The following is a 17,048-nucleotide window of genomic DNA, read 5'->3' as shown; positions in this document are numbered from 1 at the left end:
TCCTTCCTGCCTTATTCAGGGGAAGCCTCCTGGAAACCAGTGTGGTGGCCCACGGCTGTCCCCTCCGCCGTCCCCCCTCCGCCGCCCCGCCAGCCTCATTTCCTGTGCACAGGAGGCCTCTGCTGGAAGAAGCAGAATTTTGCACAATCATGCAACAGCTGGCATGCCTCTTGCTACTCGACTTTTTTTGCTTCAATAAAAATGGAAAGAGGCCTACAAGAAGAGGGAATTAGAAACTTCTTGGGCTTTCTGCCTGAATGCTTTTCCTTCAATTCAGGTCACAGAAGCCTGGTGATTATTTTTCCTTAGTAGAGAAGAGTTAAATTGTTTTTTTCTTCGGACAAGAACAGTGTAAGCTCCCGTAGGCCTGATCATTCCAGTTAGGGCATTTCCTGCTCGCCCCTGCTAGGCATTGTACCTGCTGCACCGTCTTCAATCCTCACAGTCTTATGAGCTACTATTAAGCCCATCTTAAAAGATACGGAAACAGAGGTGTGGAGCTTAAGTGATTTGTCCAGGTTCTGTCCGTGTTGGAGCCAAATTTGCATATCGGAAGTTCAATATCAGAGCATGCGCCCATAGCCACTGCATTGCATGCGGGCCTCATTTACGTACACACTCGTACACACACGCACACACACACACGCACACACACGCACACACACACACGCACACACACAATCTGGATCTTTAAAAGGCCAAATCTAGTTCGTTGTATTTGCAAGTTTGATGAGCTAAAAATCTTTTTGTTCAAGCACCAAAAATATGGATAGGGAAGCATGTCCCTCACCCACCTTGGGCTGGCTTCCCATGATAAATGAGCAGGGTTCTTCCTTCACCCCCCCTGTGGAGGATAAGTCGGGCCTCCACAGACTTCCCTACTAGAGACATCCAAGTACAGGGAATTGATGACCAGGAGTCCCTCAACTGGGAGAAAATCCAGATGCCCACACCACCCTCTCCAAGGCCCAGTTATGTCTGACCTCCAGGCTCATGGTCTGTATGTGTTTGAATGCTTCTAATTACAAAATAAAAATAACTGACTGTGAGTGGATTAAGCTAATAGTGGTTTTCTTTTCTTATATCATTACAAGATCAGAGATAGATAGATCTGGATTTTAAATGGAATGTTCCCTTTTAAAAAATGCTTATGTATTTATTTATTTTGTGTGTGAGAGAGAGAGGTGGTGATTAAGGAAGGGGCAGAGAGAGAGGAAGACAGAGAACTCCAAGCGGGCTCCACATTGCCAGTGCAGAGCCAGATGTGGTACTCGAGCTCACAAACCATGAGATCATGACTTGAGCCAAAATCAAGAGTCAGACACTTAACTGACTGAGTCACCCAGGCATCCCAGAATGTCCCTTTTTTAAATGGTAGCAAATAATTCAACTTAAAAAAAATTTTTTTTTTTAAGTTTATCAATTTATTTTGAGAGAGAGAAGGAGAGGGGCAGAGAGAGAGAGAATCCCAAGCAGGCTCTATGCTGTCAGTGCAGAGTCCGACATGGGGCTCTATCTCACAAACCGCTAGATCAAGACGTGAGCCAAAATCAAGAGTTGAACACTTGGGGCACCTGGGTGGCTCAGCCTGTTGAGCATCTGACTTCGGCTCAGGTCATGATCTCGAAGTTGGTGAGTACGAGTCCGGAGTCAGGCCCTTTGCTTCCAGCTCAGAGCCTGGAGCCTGTTGCAGATTCTGTGTCTCCCTCTCTCTCTACCTCTCCCCAGCTTGCACTCTGTCTCTGACTCTCTCAAAAATAAATAAATGTTAAAAAAAATTTAAAGAACTGGACACTTAATGGACTGAACCACCCAGGTGCCCCAAGTAATTCAACTTTTAAAACCACTCTTTGTGCCAACAAAATCATCTGCTGGCCAAATATGACCTGTGTGACCTCACCCTCACTTTCTACAGTTGTAACTTCAGAATGACCAAGTAGGGTGATGAGCTTAGGGCTCTGGGAGGGAATCAAGGTGCTCACCACTCCACCTTCCAGGTCCCACTGCTGCAGCCACTCACTCTCAGCAGCTCCTCTGGCTGGTACCCAACCATCACTCAGTGCTTAGTCTCCCTTTGATGATTTAACACAGAGGAAAGGATAATCGTGATAGCTAACATTTGTTGAATAGTTATTGTGTGCTATCCGTATGTATGCATCATCTAATTAAGCCTTCACTATTATTAGTATTATTATTATCATCTTATTACTCCAGTTTTAAAGATAAAGAAACTAAGGCACAGAAAAACTCAGTAACTTAAATATAATATCGAACAGCCTATTAGTGGGGGTTCTGGAACTCAAACATAAGTTATGTCTGATTTCAAAGCCCATACCCTTAACGGCTATGTCAAATCACATGCTTTGGGTTATAAAATCAGAATACCTGACTACAACTGGATTAAGAAAAATAGGGCCTTATTTTTCGTAAGAAGACTGGAGTTAGATTACAGGGTTCACTCAACAGTTCAACATCTCTGACACTCCCTCCACTGCCCCACCGTGTCAATAATGTTTCCTCAAGCTCACAAAAAGGCTGCAGCAGCTCCAAGTATCAGCTCCTCACACAGCAGCTTCTCAACCTCACCCAACAGTAGAGTCCCTCCTCAGGTCGTCAGGTCTGTTTCTTGTCTGGCAGGAAAACCTACCCCTGCCCCCACTCTGCTGTCTCGGCAAACCTTACATTAAATGCCACCTTGTGTTTTATTTGCCAGAATTGGGCCACGTGCCTCACCTTAGACCAATCACTGGCAAAGGAGAATCCAATTAGTATAACCAATTGCAATTCAGTCTCTGAGACAGGACACAAAGTCACCTCTATTAGCAGAGAAGAGGGGACAACAGCTGTAGGGGGGCCCACCATTAATGTCTGCCCCACCGATTAGAAATATGTGAATTGGCTCCGAAGATCCAGTAAATTTTACAAAAGCCATAATAAGTAACAATAACAGAATAAGAACAAGAGTATTGTTTTCACATGGATGATGAACCAGGAATGATTTACTAGTTCCTAACCAGAAATTTCCATGATCCCAACATCCTATTTCCCAGGAATTTGGGGTCACTTAGGTGTTACTGTCATCCTTTGTACAGGTCTGTACATTGTATTATGCTCATAGCATAATGTGCCACAAGTTGTTGCTCAATAAATCCTGTGTAAAGGCTGAGATCTGATGGAAGGGATTAAGCTGCATTATTCTTGCAAACTTTTCTTTCATGGCAGGATTCAGTAACCCATGTCTACAGATATAAGGAGAGATAGTGATAAAACCTGACACAGTGATGCAATACCCCTATTTCTGCAAAACCCATTCACTATTTGGCCCATATTCAAGGGCTCAAAGACATCCTGGCAGGTTAGCTCAGCCTCAGCTTAACAATCACAAGCTCAGAGCCCAGCCTAGCCAACTACCTGGTATTGTCCTTTTTCTTCCTCAGGTATTTACAGTGAAGGTTTTTGTGTTTTTTTTTTAATTTCTGGCTTCTCTTTTTATTTTTTTTTAAGTTTATTTATTTATTTTGAGAGAGAGAGAGAGAGGGAGGGAGGGACTGAGAGAAAGAGAGAGAGAGAATCCCAAGCACGCTCCTCGCTGCCAGTACAGAACCTGATGTGAGCCTCGAACCCATGAACCATGAGATCATCACCTGAGCCTAAATCAAAAGTCGGACGCTTAACCAACAGAGCCACCCAGGCATCCCTACAGTAAGGTCTTTTAAGACTCTTTTCTCAGTTGAAAAACTTTTTTTTCATTTGTTTATCATAAACTTTCAAAAAATTTTTCCTAAAGTGTTGAGCAAGATGGCCTTATCTAACGTTGCTTCCCCATCACTATCATGGGGACTTATAGGACTTGCCACCAGCTGAAATAGCCTTGTCTACTTGCTTATTGTCTGTCCCCCCCTGAAACCACTTAAAAGCATGAAGTTGAACAAAAATCAAAATGGCTGCACTAATGCTTCAGCAGAGCTTGATTTTATGTAAGTGATGAATCACTAAATTTCACTCCTGAGATCACAATTACGCTATATGTTAACTTTTTTGAAAATTTATTTTAATGTTTATTCATTTTTGAGACACAGAGAGACAGAGCGTGAGAGGAGGAGGGGTGGAGAGAGAGACACACACAGAATCCCAAGCGGGACCCAGGCTCTGAGCTGCCAGTACAGAGCCTGATGCAGGGCTCGAACTCACCAACTGTGAGATCATGACCTGAGCTGAAGTCGGATGCTCAAGCAACTGAGTCACCCAGGTGCCCCTACTATATGTTAACTAACTTTGATTTAAATCATAAATAAATAAATAAATAAACCCTAATACACTGAAAAAATAATATAAAAAAATAAAGTAACCTTTTTCTTTTCGTCTGCAAAGCTCCCCTCCTCCCTCTTAGCCTTTTGCTTTAGGAACCTGATACCACCCTGAAAACGACTGACTGGACTAAGGAGGCTGGCAGCATACAGAATTCCTGTCGAAACCGGCCGGATGCTGTATTTCCCTATAAAACCCCCCAGCCCTTTCCTGGGGGTGGAGGGGCTTGCAGGTTTTGAAGGCCAGAGCCTGCTGCAACCCCCCTTTGCCTGGCTATTGTTCCCCTTTATCCCAAACTCTGTGTTTGCATTATATTTGGGCCCTGAAGCACAGAGGTTGGTTTTCGAGGACACCTGTACAATGGACAGCCCAGGAGGGCAGAAACTGGTCTGCCTTTTTTCATTGCAATCCCCCCAGGGACAAGGACAGTGCCTGATGCTCAGAGTGCTCCTCGATAAATGCTTGCTAAATGAACGAAGACATTCTTAGGCCAAATAGTCCTTAGAGTCAGAACACAGATGTGTCTTAATACCAGATCTGTCCGTGACTTTCAGGGGTTTGTACAGTATCACACAGGTTCATGCCCTCTGATAAGTCAATTAGAAAACAAGAATTCCCTCATTCACTTGAGAATATTATTAAATACGTTTTCTGCACAGCCCTTTAGATTTTATGTGTTTATTGAACCGATAAGATTACATTCACCGTCAAAGCAGACTCTGGGCATATTTTGAAATGCTTTGGATTTCAGGCACAAATAATATCTACTTGTTTTTCTCCCACAGTTTTTCCAAGTTGGGGAGTAAGTTTCATCTCTGAGAGCCCAAGAGACTACTCTTTCTGTCTAGGTCTCTGTCACTTTGGGAATGCGTGGGAAACACAGCTTTATTTCTCCTGCGCTCCAGTTCACTTTCATTCCAACAGAGAAAACAATCTTCCTATTTATTTTCCAAGTGACTTCCCATGGTTTGAAAACCCCTCACAATGAAAAGTCAAGTAAGAAAAAAAATAAAGAAGAGTTACAGTGAATGTGAATGAGAAAATTACCATTTTTATTGTCCTCTTCGTTCTCAGACGAGAAGATGGAATCCTGTGAACCGACCTCTCTTCATCTCACACTTTCCGGAATGTGCTTTGCATCCAGTGCAGCAGAAGGACCGGATCCTTGCATTCTATTAATATTTGCATAACTACTACCAGAAAAGTCTTCTCAAACCCAAAGCCAAGAGTGAGCACATCAGACTCTAATCCAGTAAATGTGGCAAAATAAAATCTATTAAGATGGTAGAAATGACTAACCACAGTGCCACACATGAGTGTGGAAGAATGTTTCCAATGTTACCGTTCTCCTACAGAAATGATGTGTATGTAGCATATTTCTCTCCTTTCAACAGTTGTTGTCAGCTTATATTTATGTCTGTTCATTAATTTATTCTTCCTTTACAAATTCATTCTGTTCTGATGTCTGTTTCCCCTCTTAAAAATACATCTGGAAGACATCTGCCTTTATTTGCTTCAGTTTTACTCTTGCCTCATGTATTAATTGGGTAAAAATGATTACGATGTTAAAAAAAAGTAAAGTGCAACCACCATTTATTCAGCATTTATTTTGCTCCTGTTGTTTAGTCCACAGAACTACCTTTGAAGGTTAGAGATTATCTGCATTTTACAGATGAGCTAAAGAGAAGGTCAAGTGGTAACCCCAGGTTATACAACCATTAGGCCTCAGAACCTGGGGTTTGCAACCCATGTCAGTGTGGCTGGAAACCCTGCCTTCTCTCACATCCCAGGATGGTGCTTCCATTTACAGAGCCCTCATTACTTGCCAGCACTGGGCCTCGCCCTCCAACTAAATTTAAAACTTATTCTTCAAAACAAAGGTACAGGGTGAATGTAATTATTCCCATCTCACCGCAAGAACACTGAACACAGAAGTTAAGTAACTTGATTGAGTGGGTAAGGGCAGAATTGTGATGTAAATTATGGCTCATGCATTTCAAAGCCTACCTCACAGAGCACCCGGCCCAGAAAATTCTTTACTTTGATACGGAAGAGTGTCCCTGTCCTTCAGCAATTGTTTGATAAAACAGAATTTCAACAGTGACAAGAAAATTATATATTTATCAAGTAAGAAGCTTCTGAGTTGCATCCCCAAATCCCAGGCCTTCATAAGACTTTTTTATATATATATATTGAAATAACACATAAAATGAGGAGACTCCTAGATATTGAAGGAGAGGCCAGGTTGTCTGCATTTATTTTCTTCTTAGTCACTGAACTGTGGCCTAAATCTTCTCACATCTTAAAATCAATCTATTATCCAATTAGTCTTCATTTTATTTATTTTTATTTTTTTAATTTAATTTTTTTAAATGTTTATTTTTGAGATAGAGAGGCAGAGCGCGAGTGGGGGAGAAGCAGAGAGAGGGAAACACAGAATCTGAAGCAGGCTCCCAGCTCCGAGCTGTCAGTGCAGAGCCTGACACGGGGCTCAAACTCCTGTGCCAAGCCGTGAGATCATGACCTGAGCCCAAGTCAGTGGCAAAACCGACTAAGCCACCCAGGCACCCCTAATTCGTCTTGATTTTAAAGCCAGACTCTCACCGCCAGTCCATTCCATAACCAATTACAGGATTCTTCCCAGAGAAAACCCTTCAAACATCTTAATTTAGATTCTTTAAACTCTCCCAGTTTATCAAGTAGAATAAAAAGTTGCTGAGAGCTAAAGGGAAATTCATGCCCAGCACAATAATGGGCGCAAATGAATGTTTATGGAATGATTAAGCCACAGATGAAATATCATGTTGTCAGTGCAATTTATGTAACTTTTAATTTTTGATGTAGTTTCAAACTTATGGAAAGGTTACAAAAGCAGTCCAAAAGAATTCCTACACACCTCATCTATTAACATTTTGACCCATTTGTTTCATTATCAATATAATTTATAAACATGATCATGTATAATAAAACAAATTTACAGCAACTTACAATTAATCAATATTAATATAAAATGATTGAAACCGAAGCTAAAAGAAACACCACTTTGTTGCCAGGGTCAACAAATATAAATCTAACTCACAGCCTTTGAATTGGAAAGTTCATTGGATTTAGCCACATCTACAACCCATACATAATTACAGGTGACAGCATATGACACGCAGAAGTTTCCAGAGTGACCACAGTGATGTCCATTTCAATGTGAGCTTATTTTTCAAAGGAGAATCACTCTAAATGGCCTTTGAAAAAAAGAAGCTGTTATTGTCAAAACAATATTTTATAACAAAACCCACGAAGGAAAAAAGAACCCTACCCAAAAAAGTAATCAAATGGCGACAGTCAACACCCCAAACTTTCCAGCAACAAAAACAACAACGTGGCTACTACCCAGAAATCTCTCTCTGTTGTGACCGTTGAACCTCCATTTCCTCAGGGAATAATAACAAAGCAGCTTCACTGTGATTATTCATTATTTTTCAAAGCTAACTAGGAGAGGCCTACATGACCTCACAACCTTCCACAGATACCGCAATGGTCATGTTCCTGCGATTCCCCGAGAGGACTTTATGTGTGGACTTCCTCTCCCGGGTAGGAGGAGGTGGCTGGGTTACAACTGGGTCATAACTGGGTCATGGCTTTGCTAAAGCTGTGGGGGCAGGGATAAAACTACAGTCCTGGCACAGAGGAACACCGATGCACAGCCTTGCTGGAGGATATCACCTGAGTCAACAACCTTTCCCGAAAGAATGCTCTGTACAAAGTCTTCACAGAGCGATGAATCAGATGTGTGGCCGCAAGCAGACACATTTCTCAGCCTCTTCAACTTGTCTTCAGCTTCGGCCGGTGCCTTCGAAATGCTTTATTCCAGAGTTCGCTGAAAATACAACCTGTAACCCCTCAGTAAGTATCAGTCAGGGAAGTCACGTGAAAAGATTGCTCCAATTCACTCTTGCTGGTGGGTTTCCAAGGGTAAAATAATATAGTCCGTGTCTTTTCAGTCATGAGGAAACCATTGTCACTGAATCTCCCGGGGATGCTTCCTACATCTAACCAAACAAAGGGAGCGACAGCCGAGGTTTCCAGATCAAACACAAATGTGTCACCTTGCTGGGAGATGTTGGCCTGAAAGAAAAAGATAAATTAAGTGAACGATGAGGGGAGATCTATCTATTCTACACACAATACCTATCGGAACGTTGCTGTGGCCCATGAAGGAGCACATTCGCTACAACTTGGGTCCTGCAGTTGCCAAAGTCTTATATTCCATGCACTGTGTCAGATACTAAAAAAAAAAAAAACACGGAAAATTTATTTAAGGCTGTGGGAAATTACCAAATTGTAATCTCAAGCCAAGTGTAGAAACATGCAGTCTCTAATTATTAAGGAGAGTGGTTCACAAGAAGCTCAAAGCATTGTGTCCTTCACAGTTTTTCTCAGGGGATCAAGGGAGGAACATTTTTGCATAAGGGCCGGGAAGCTGAAATGACTTTCTCAGGATATATGCGGCGCTGGCTGCAGAGCACAGCCATGAAGCTTGTCTTCTGAAAAGATCCAGCAACCTAGACAGCCGCCTGCCAGGCACTTACAAAAGCTCTACCGTTGGAGTTTTCTCTCTTTCATTGCATGGTCCCATAAAGTCACATCATTAGCACGTTTAACATGTGTGAATCCCACACAATATCAGCAAAGGACAGTGCAGTTTCAGTCCTGCCATGAACTAGCCAATTAGCACATGCTAAAGTGAGGCCAGGTTGGGCTGTGCCCCGAGGGTAGGGGTTTGTGAGGTTCTCAGAGTGAGCCTGCAGCTGAGTGTGATCTGGTATTTAAAGCTGTGCATTTGACATGAAACATGACTCCTCAACATGCACACATGCCACACGGTAGGGCTGACGTTACATATTATATGTGGCATGAAGAATTTCAGGGCACTGTTTTTACTATATATCATTTTGGCCTTACGTATCATGCAGGGTCCTGAGCTATAAACAAGAAACCATACTTTGGAGAAAACAGAAAAGAAACTTAAGATGTTTTAGGTATCTCTCGGAGGGTCAGAGATTCAGGACTGAAGCAAGAGGTTACATTCCCAAATCATGCCGCCCAGCTGTTCGGTGAAGACCCTAAAGCAGTCAGTCCCAGGCATGCAATTCACACGGTTGGCCCCACATCCGGCCCACACAGCTGCCAGGAGGCCCCGGCTACTGCTGCTCCAAAGCCAAAGCCAGAAGCCACACTGGTGCCTGCTCCCTCGTATTGCCTTCTTCCAGTCAGAAGTCGCATCTCAATCTCACTGCAGAGTCCAGGTTCGAGCTTGTACCCTGGCTTCAGGGAGCCATGGAAAACAATTTCCCAGCATCCTACTGGGGATAGCGCACCCAAGCGTCTGGCCTATATTAAGCGGGCAGCAAATGTTAGCTATGGTTACTATTATTACATCCCTTTAGGAAGGGCAGGTCTCATTGAAATCCAAATGAGGTAGGACAAAGGAACAAGTCCCACTTTTCTCTCACACCCACTTGTCCCAGGCTCATGAAGGCCTGGCTTAGGAAAGAGAAAGAGATTTCAAAATCCTAAGTCTAGAGATCGCAAATTTATCTGCTACATATTTTTTGGTTTTGTTCATTTTTTTTTCTGTAAAGAAACTACATCAATATATATAATTCCCTTCCTAGCTGTTCCACATCAGTTATTATAGATAATTTGTATTTCGTTATGTGAATATTTCGCTATTGAGAAAGATATGTTTTCAGTTCAAAGACTGAGTTTTTATTTGATTAAGTAAATGCGTGACGCCTGGGTGGCTCAGTCAAGCGGCTCAGTCATTTCTCCGAAATGAAACCACTCTTCATTTCGGCTCAGGTTGTGATCTCATGGTCATGAGATCAAGCCCCACGTTGGGCTCCACACTGAGTGTGGAGCCTGCTAAGATCCGCCCCTACCATGCTCATGCAATTTCTCTCTCTCTCTTAAAAAAAAAAAAAAGTCTTAAGTAAATGCAAAAAAACCCTCTCACTAAAGCATTCTCAATTAAATAAAGGTGTAAAACAAGCTTAAACTTCACTAAAATTAGAGAATAAAACTTTCTTGAAGAATACATTTAATCACTGTGTGTGGGGGAAAGGGTAGGAAAGGTTTTAAATCAACTATACAGATTCCAAGGTCTCCAGCTGCACAATTTTTATAACAACACATCCTGGTCATCCCATTTTCTTCTTGGCAATTATAGATTTGGTGATCAAGCTACTTTGAAGCAGTAAATCAAAGAGAGTAGAGGGAATTTCTTTTTTCTATTTTCAAGAGGGGGGAGGGGCAAACGGGGAGAGAATCTTAGGCCGATGTTGGGCTTGATCCCATGAACCATGAGATTATGACCTGAGCCGAAATCAAGAGTCTGATGCTCAACCAAATGAGCTACCCAGGTGCCCCTGAGGGATATTTTTAAAAATTTATAGACTCGGGGCGCCTGGGTGGCTCAGTCGGTTAAGCGTCCAACTTCAGCTCAGGTCATGATCTCAGGGCTCGTGGGTTCGAGCGCTGTGTCGGGCTCCGTGCTGACAGCTTGAAGCCTGCTTTGGATTCTGTGTCTCCTGCTCTCTCTGCCCCTCCCCTGCTCACGCTCTGTCTCTGTGTCTCAAAACTAAACATTAAAAAACATGCATAGACTCTACTTAAACACTCAAAATCAGCATGCTTCTCCTGGGGCTTCCTGGCTGCAGCATGTTACTCCTCCCCTCTACACAGGTTTGCTCCAGTGTCAATGCAGCACTTCATACTTCAGGAATGAGGCAGCAGAGCCCCGGGGACAGAGCCTGGAATGCAGTCAGTGCAGGAGCCATCGGCGGTGATGACTCCCACTGCCGCTTCCTGCCCTCTGCTCCAGCCCCACTCCGGAGGGGCCAAGGGATAGCAGGATGGCAGGAACCCTAAACTTTGACAAACACTGAGTTTGAAAAAAAGTCATTTGGTCTTTGCTTCTAGTAGGAAGAGGCTGACCTTTCCCAGGTCCCAGGTAAACTCAGCACCCAGGAGAAAATTTGCAAAATGCAGAATGCAGCGTGCTTGCCCCCAAAGCAGGGCAGGTCTGCAAGGCCACCGTGACCCCAGGCCACTGGTACTTACGGTGATGTGTGCCTTCTGGAGCCCCACGGTCTCATTCAGCGAAGACAGGAAGTGATGGTTGGTTGGGCTCACAAGTTGGTTGTCCGTTGAAAGGTAAAAGGAAACCACACAGCTTTGCCGGGTACAGTTCCCACAACGCCCCAACAATGCAGGCACCTGCTCCTTGTATAGGAGAACGGCCTTCCCTGCTTCCATGACAAAACGCTCAGTCTCAGAGGAGCACAAGGGCTCCAGGGAACTCCACGTGTGGACTCTCACCTAGGGAGACACAAGACAGAGCAAAACCAAACATTCTTGGTTACTTGGTTACTATTGTGTTTTGTTTTTGTTTTTGTTTTTGTTTTTGTTTTGTTTTGTGTTTTTAGAGAACACCAGTAATAATAGATGCAAGTCAGAACAGCAGAACTGGTTAAGAGCCTATGAACCCTGGGTTGAACAGGGTTCGACCAGTCCTACTATGTACTACCATGTAACTGAGCAAGTGACTCGACTTCTGGAAGGCTCTGTTTCTCCACATGTAAAATGAGAATAATAACAGCACTGGCTTCACAGGCGGTTGTGAGAATTAAACAAAGTAATCCATGGAACACACACGACCTGGTGTATTGTTGTTATTCTGTAACTGGCACCTATTCACAGTGTCCTCCAAATTGCAGCCTCCCAGGACTGCTTTGAGGTTCTTTTTTTTTTTTAATTTTTTTGTTTTTAGAAATTTTTTTAACGTTTATTTATTTTTGAGAGACAGAGACAGAGTATGAGTAGGGGAGGGGCAGAGAGACAGGGAGACACAGAATCAGAAGCAGGCTCCAGGCTCTGAGCAATGCGGGGCTCGAACTCATGAACTGCGAGATCATGACCCGAGTTGAAGTCAGATACTTAACCAAATGAGCCACCCAGGTGCCCCAGGACTTCTTTGAGGTTCTACCCTCTCTTTTTGCCTAGCATTGTTTTCTCTTTTCTTTTTCCTGCAAGAACTATAACCAAATCACTCAAGAAATAATCAAAAACTCTCCATCTTAAAGAGAAAAAAAACGAAGCAACTTACAGTGAGCGTCGCTTTACAGTCAGAGTGAAGGTCTGACACACCATAGATGAAAAACACATCTTGATCCTCAAATCCCACTGGCAAGAGTGGAGCGAAGAAATGTCGAGCAAAGTAATGAAGCATTTTCCACTTTCCTCCATATTCTAAAAATAGGAAAGTTAAGACACGGCCAGGGTGAGACAGTCAGGGTTATCCTGCCCGTGGTCCAGCTGTGTCTGACTTGTCAGGATTCCAGGGACTGGGCACAGGAGGGAGAGTCCACAGGGGCAGGAACGCACATTTGTTGAGGGCTCGGAACATTCTGGACATTACCTCATGGCATTCTTACATCTTTAACATCTACCTTACAAATGAGGAAACGGAGGCTCAAGCCATTAAATCAAACATTTAATTTTAATCAAACATTTAATCAGCCCAGACCTGACTCCTAGGTAGCACTTTCTCATACATAATTCTGCTTCCAGGAGCTCAGTGTACCAAAGGTCCTTTTTACTACATACACATGAAGAAGGAAATCAGTAGGGCGGCAATAAAAATGTTACATATATTAGTAATCGTAAGAAAATGCTACAATTGTATCAAATATTATAAATATTCATTTATAAGAGTTATGGAGAACACAGTCAATAATATTGTAATAACTTTATATGGTGACAGATCCTAACTACACTTAATCATGGTGGGCACTTTGTAATGTACACAAATGTCGAATCACTACACAGTATACCTGAAAAAAGCATAGAACACTGAAAAAAATTTAAAAAGTAACAGAAAGAGTTATTTAAAACTCACAGTCTCCTTTTCCCATACACACAAAATCCTCTGAGTGAAATAAAACCACCATTATCACAAATACCTCTGGCAAATGTAGACTGGAGAACACACAGATGACAATTCATGGCAGTTGCTCAGATACAATTAGAAGCTTTTGAGAATCTATTATTTCTGTGCCCTGTTGGCATGTGTGGTATGCTTAATCCACAAACTAAAATATATGTTCAACATGCCTCTATTTCGGAAAGAAGATCTTTCCCCACAAAGCACTGCACTTCTGAACAACTTCAAGAGAGATGGCAGGAAGGGAAGCGGGGAGGAGGGGTGAGGGGGTGGGGTGTGGGGGGGAGATGTCATGTCCAGAATTCACAGTGCACGTTGCTGACATGTAGGAATGTGGTTTGAAGTTCAAATAGAAAGAATTTCTTCCAATTTTGCAAATTTCAACTCTCAGCCCTTCAGTCACAACTCATAATAGTTCCCCTTAAAAACAACAAACAGGGAGGGGTGGACAGGCCTTTCCTATTAGATCTATAAAATGAACTAGAACTAACACAATTGACCTTGAATAATATAGGGGTTAATATGCACCAAACCCTGTGCAGTCAGAAATCTGTGTGTAATTTTGACTCCCCCAAAATTTAACTACTAATAGCTTACTATTGACCAGAAGCCTTACCAATAACATAAATTATTGTTTATTTAACATGTATTTTGTGTATTGTGTTAATTGTTCAATTAACACATATTTTGTGTATTGTATATATTATATTCTGTGTTCTTACTATAAAGCAAGCTAGGGAAAAGAAAATATTAAGAAAGTCATAAGGAAGACAGAATACATTTATAGTACTGTACTGTATTTACCAAAAAAATCCTAATATTACTGGACCCCCACAGTTCAACCCCATGTTGTTCAAGGGTGAACTGTATTTGGAAAGCTTTCTCATAAATGGAAGATGGCTCAGACCTGAGGTGACGTGCACACTCTCACATGTGGTATCCATTACAGGGGAGACCTCACGTGCGCAGTTCTAACTTCATGGTCACACGCAGAATACAGGAGAACAGCAATGGAAACAAAAGGTCTCACTAGGACACACACTAGTTGCTAATCAGTGACAAAGTATGGATACCAATATAATATCCTACATAATCAGCTAAAAATGCTATGTGATTTCTGGCTTTTCCATTAGCTCTGTAACTGTCCAAGTTGATGAGTCAAGCAAAATAAAATGTCCAGGTGGATTTCTGTATTTGCAAAATTGTAACTAAAAATGAGGTTTATTTTTTAAAAGGAAATATATAAGAATCTTTCGGTTCCAAGCAGCTATGATACCTTTGAGGTATCGCTATTTCAGGTGATAAGAGGTGACACGTACTTTTCCCTACCCCACCTGCACACCAGATTTATTGAGCCATTGAAGCAGGATTAAACAGAGGCTATGAGGCTGCCCAGAGCAAGAACAGACACAGCATAACCTGTCACACCTTCTCCCAGGCTCTTGCTTTCGGTAACAGGTAGAAGAAGATGGTGAGCCTCTCCATGGAGGCACCATCCTGCAAGAGTTTAGAAAACAAATTCTTGCTCTGCCATCATACACCTGTACTTGGGTTTAGTCACCCTTTCTAAAGAACTCATTCAAAGAATCTGCATGCAGTCGTTTAAGGGAAGAGTTACAAAGACTGGACTCTTCCAGCTCTTGAACTAAACTCTGCTCCAGGAGTCCACAAGCTCAGCCACATACAGAAGGCAGGGTCAGGGTCTAAGTGTCTCTGAACAATATCTCTTTGTCCAGCTTTAAGCGTCCCAGAAAGGCTACTCCCCCCGCGTCTACCCCTGATTCTCACTCAATACTCTTTTATCTGGTTGGTGTTGATAAAGACTTTGGTCAGAGAAACTGGATCAAAACTCCAATTTCCTGCAAGAGGTGATTCAGCACTAATCAAAGCATGCAGGCAATGGTCTCCTTGGATTTACTTCCACAGCTAATTTAAGAGCCTCCCCCAGCAAAGTGGCTTTTTTACTTTATGGCCTTGCCTCATTTTTGACCCAAAACATTTGTTTATATTTCTGACTGAACTTTGCTTCAAACCACCTCTAGTGAACGCCAAAGAATCATTATTACTCCATACTTTTAAAAAATGTATCAAAACAGAATAATTCAACTGCAGGCACCATGCCAGTCATATGTGTTGCCAACTAAACAGGTTCAACTGATAACTCTTCCTACTTGGATTTCTGACTCTACTACCTTTCTCCTAGAGATAAATAAGGCAAAAATAAGACCTTGGAAGTCGTAAGTGGTGGTGGTGGGGGGGGGGGGTGCTTAAAGGGGAATCTAGGAAAAGGATATTCTAACACTTACTTGGGCCAGCCTTCCACATGGTTGAATTCATCTAAATAATTTAGAAGAAAAGATGCTTAAGTAAATACTTCTTTTGCTTGGAAAGTCCTCCTAATTAAATTCAAATTTTTAAGCAATAATGATGAGACACATGGCTGAGATCTTCATGCATGAATCTATCCCCTGGATTAGCCCGCTTTTGTGACTTTGCACAGCCCAGAACTCAAACCGGGCTGCCTCTGAGGCTCCCCCGAAAGACTAGGAAGGGGGGCGGGGTGGTTCATAGGCCCCTGGGGAACCTCCCCTCCCCTGCGAAGGGGTTCTACTTGGGTTAATCTGACCCCGCGGGCCCTGTGCTTTCTCAGTGCCTCTCCGCACAGGTATTGCTTTCTCTCACATGCACAACGAATGCTGAAACACTTACCTAGGGAAGCCCAGGAGGGAGCCTGCCAGATATCATTCAGCTGCCAATAAAGTGCGCCCATGGTGTGTCCTTTTCCATCCACTATCTCGCTGCGACTGCGGCGGTAGAATTCAGTCTCTATTTTGACACAGTGCGCCTGCATCACCTGATTCAGGGGAGAGCAATTGAAGCACACGTGTTATTGTTCCATGTGAGTGTTTAGGTCTGAGAAAACAGCAGGCTTGAGGGTGTTTTTTAAAGTTGTGTGTAAGCGTTTTATTTTTTGAGAGACAGAGAGAGACAGAGCACGAGCAGGGGAGGGGCAGAGAGAGAGGGAGACACAGAATCCGAAGCAGGCTCCAGGCTCCCAGCTGTCAGCACAGAGCCTGACGTGGGGCTCAAACCCACGAACCACGAGATCATGAGCTGAGTTGAAGTCAGACGTTTAACCAACTGAGCCACCCAGGCACCCCTTCCCTCTCTCTTTCTGCCTCTCCCTGCTCCTCTGCCACTGCCCCTGACTCTCTGCCCCTCCCCTGCTCGCTCTCTCTCTCTCTCAAAAATAAATAAACATTTGAGAAAAAGGAGAAGACAAAAAGAGAGAGGACAGAACCTAGCAGCCAAAGAGGATGCATGTAGTGAGGGGAAAATGCACAGGCCCAGAATGAAAGGCCAGGGTGGCCAGAGAGCAAAAAGCCCGGAGCAATGGAAGAGAGGCCAGTGAGATTCCAGGATCAGACCTGGGAAGATTTTGGTGTGTGCCCTAGAGGCAACTGGAAGTCAAGGAAAGCCTGTATGCTGACAGGTGAAGTGACCAGATTTGAATGCCCACAAGAAGACACTACTGACTGAAAGAAGAACGGACTGTAGGGGCTAGGAGTGGGAGACCATCCAGTGTGGGACTGGACTCTTTCCTAGGATCCACATTTATAAAGTAGGAAAGAAGTAAAATAGGAAAGAGGTTAAATAGGAAACAGGAAAGATAAATAAGAAAGAAGTAAAAACAGAATTCTGAAGTGGGAACAAAATATCAGTGTATAACCAGAGTAGGAAA

At 43.1% G+C, this 17,048-nt stretch overlaps 1 protein-coding gene across 4 annotated transcripts in view; it reads right to left on the bottom strand.

Annotated features, from left to right (window-relative positions):
• Window positions 1–7,107: 7,107 nt before the first annotated feature.
• The window catches only part of MANBA (mannosidase beta), a 112,107-nt gene continuing 102,166 nt past the window's right edge, over window positions 7,108–17,048 (bottom strand). For all 4 annotated transcript variants that reach the window (XM_045471661.1, XM_045471679.1, XM_045471669.1 and 1 more), the window contains 4 exons: window positions 16,016–16,160; window positions 12,470–12,612; window positions 11,425–11,682; window positions 7,108–8,427 (listed from right to left, as the gene is read on the bottom strand). In XM_045471661.1, coding sequence (XP_045327617.1) covers window positions 8,203–8,427; window positions 11,425–11,682; window positions 12,470–12,612; window positions 16,016–16,160 — 771 coding nt within the window. In that variant the 3' untranslated portion in view covers window positions 7,108–8,202. The remainder of the gene's footprint in view (window positions 8,428–11,424; window positions 11,683–12,469; window positions 12,613–16,015; window positions 16,161–17,048) is intronic.

Source organism: Leopardus geoffroyi, chromosome B1 (assembly GCF_018350155.1).
Source record: "Leopardus geoffroyi isolate Oge1 chromosome B1, O.geoffroyi_Oge1_pat1.0, whole genome shotgun sequence".
NCBI classification, from domain to species: domain Eukaryota; kingdom Metazoa; phylum Chordata; class Mammalia; order Carnivora; family Felidae; genus Leopardus; species Leopardus geoffroyi.
This window is presented reverse-complemented; position numbering and strand designations above follow the sequence as displayed.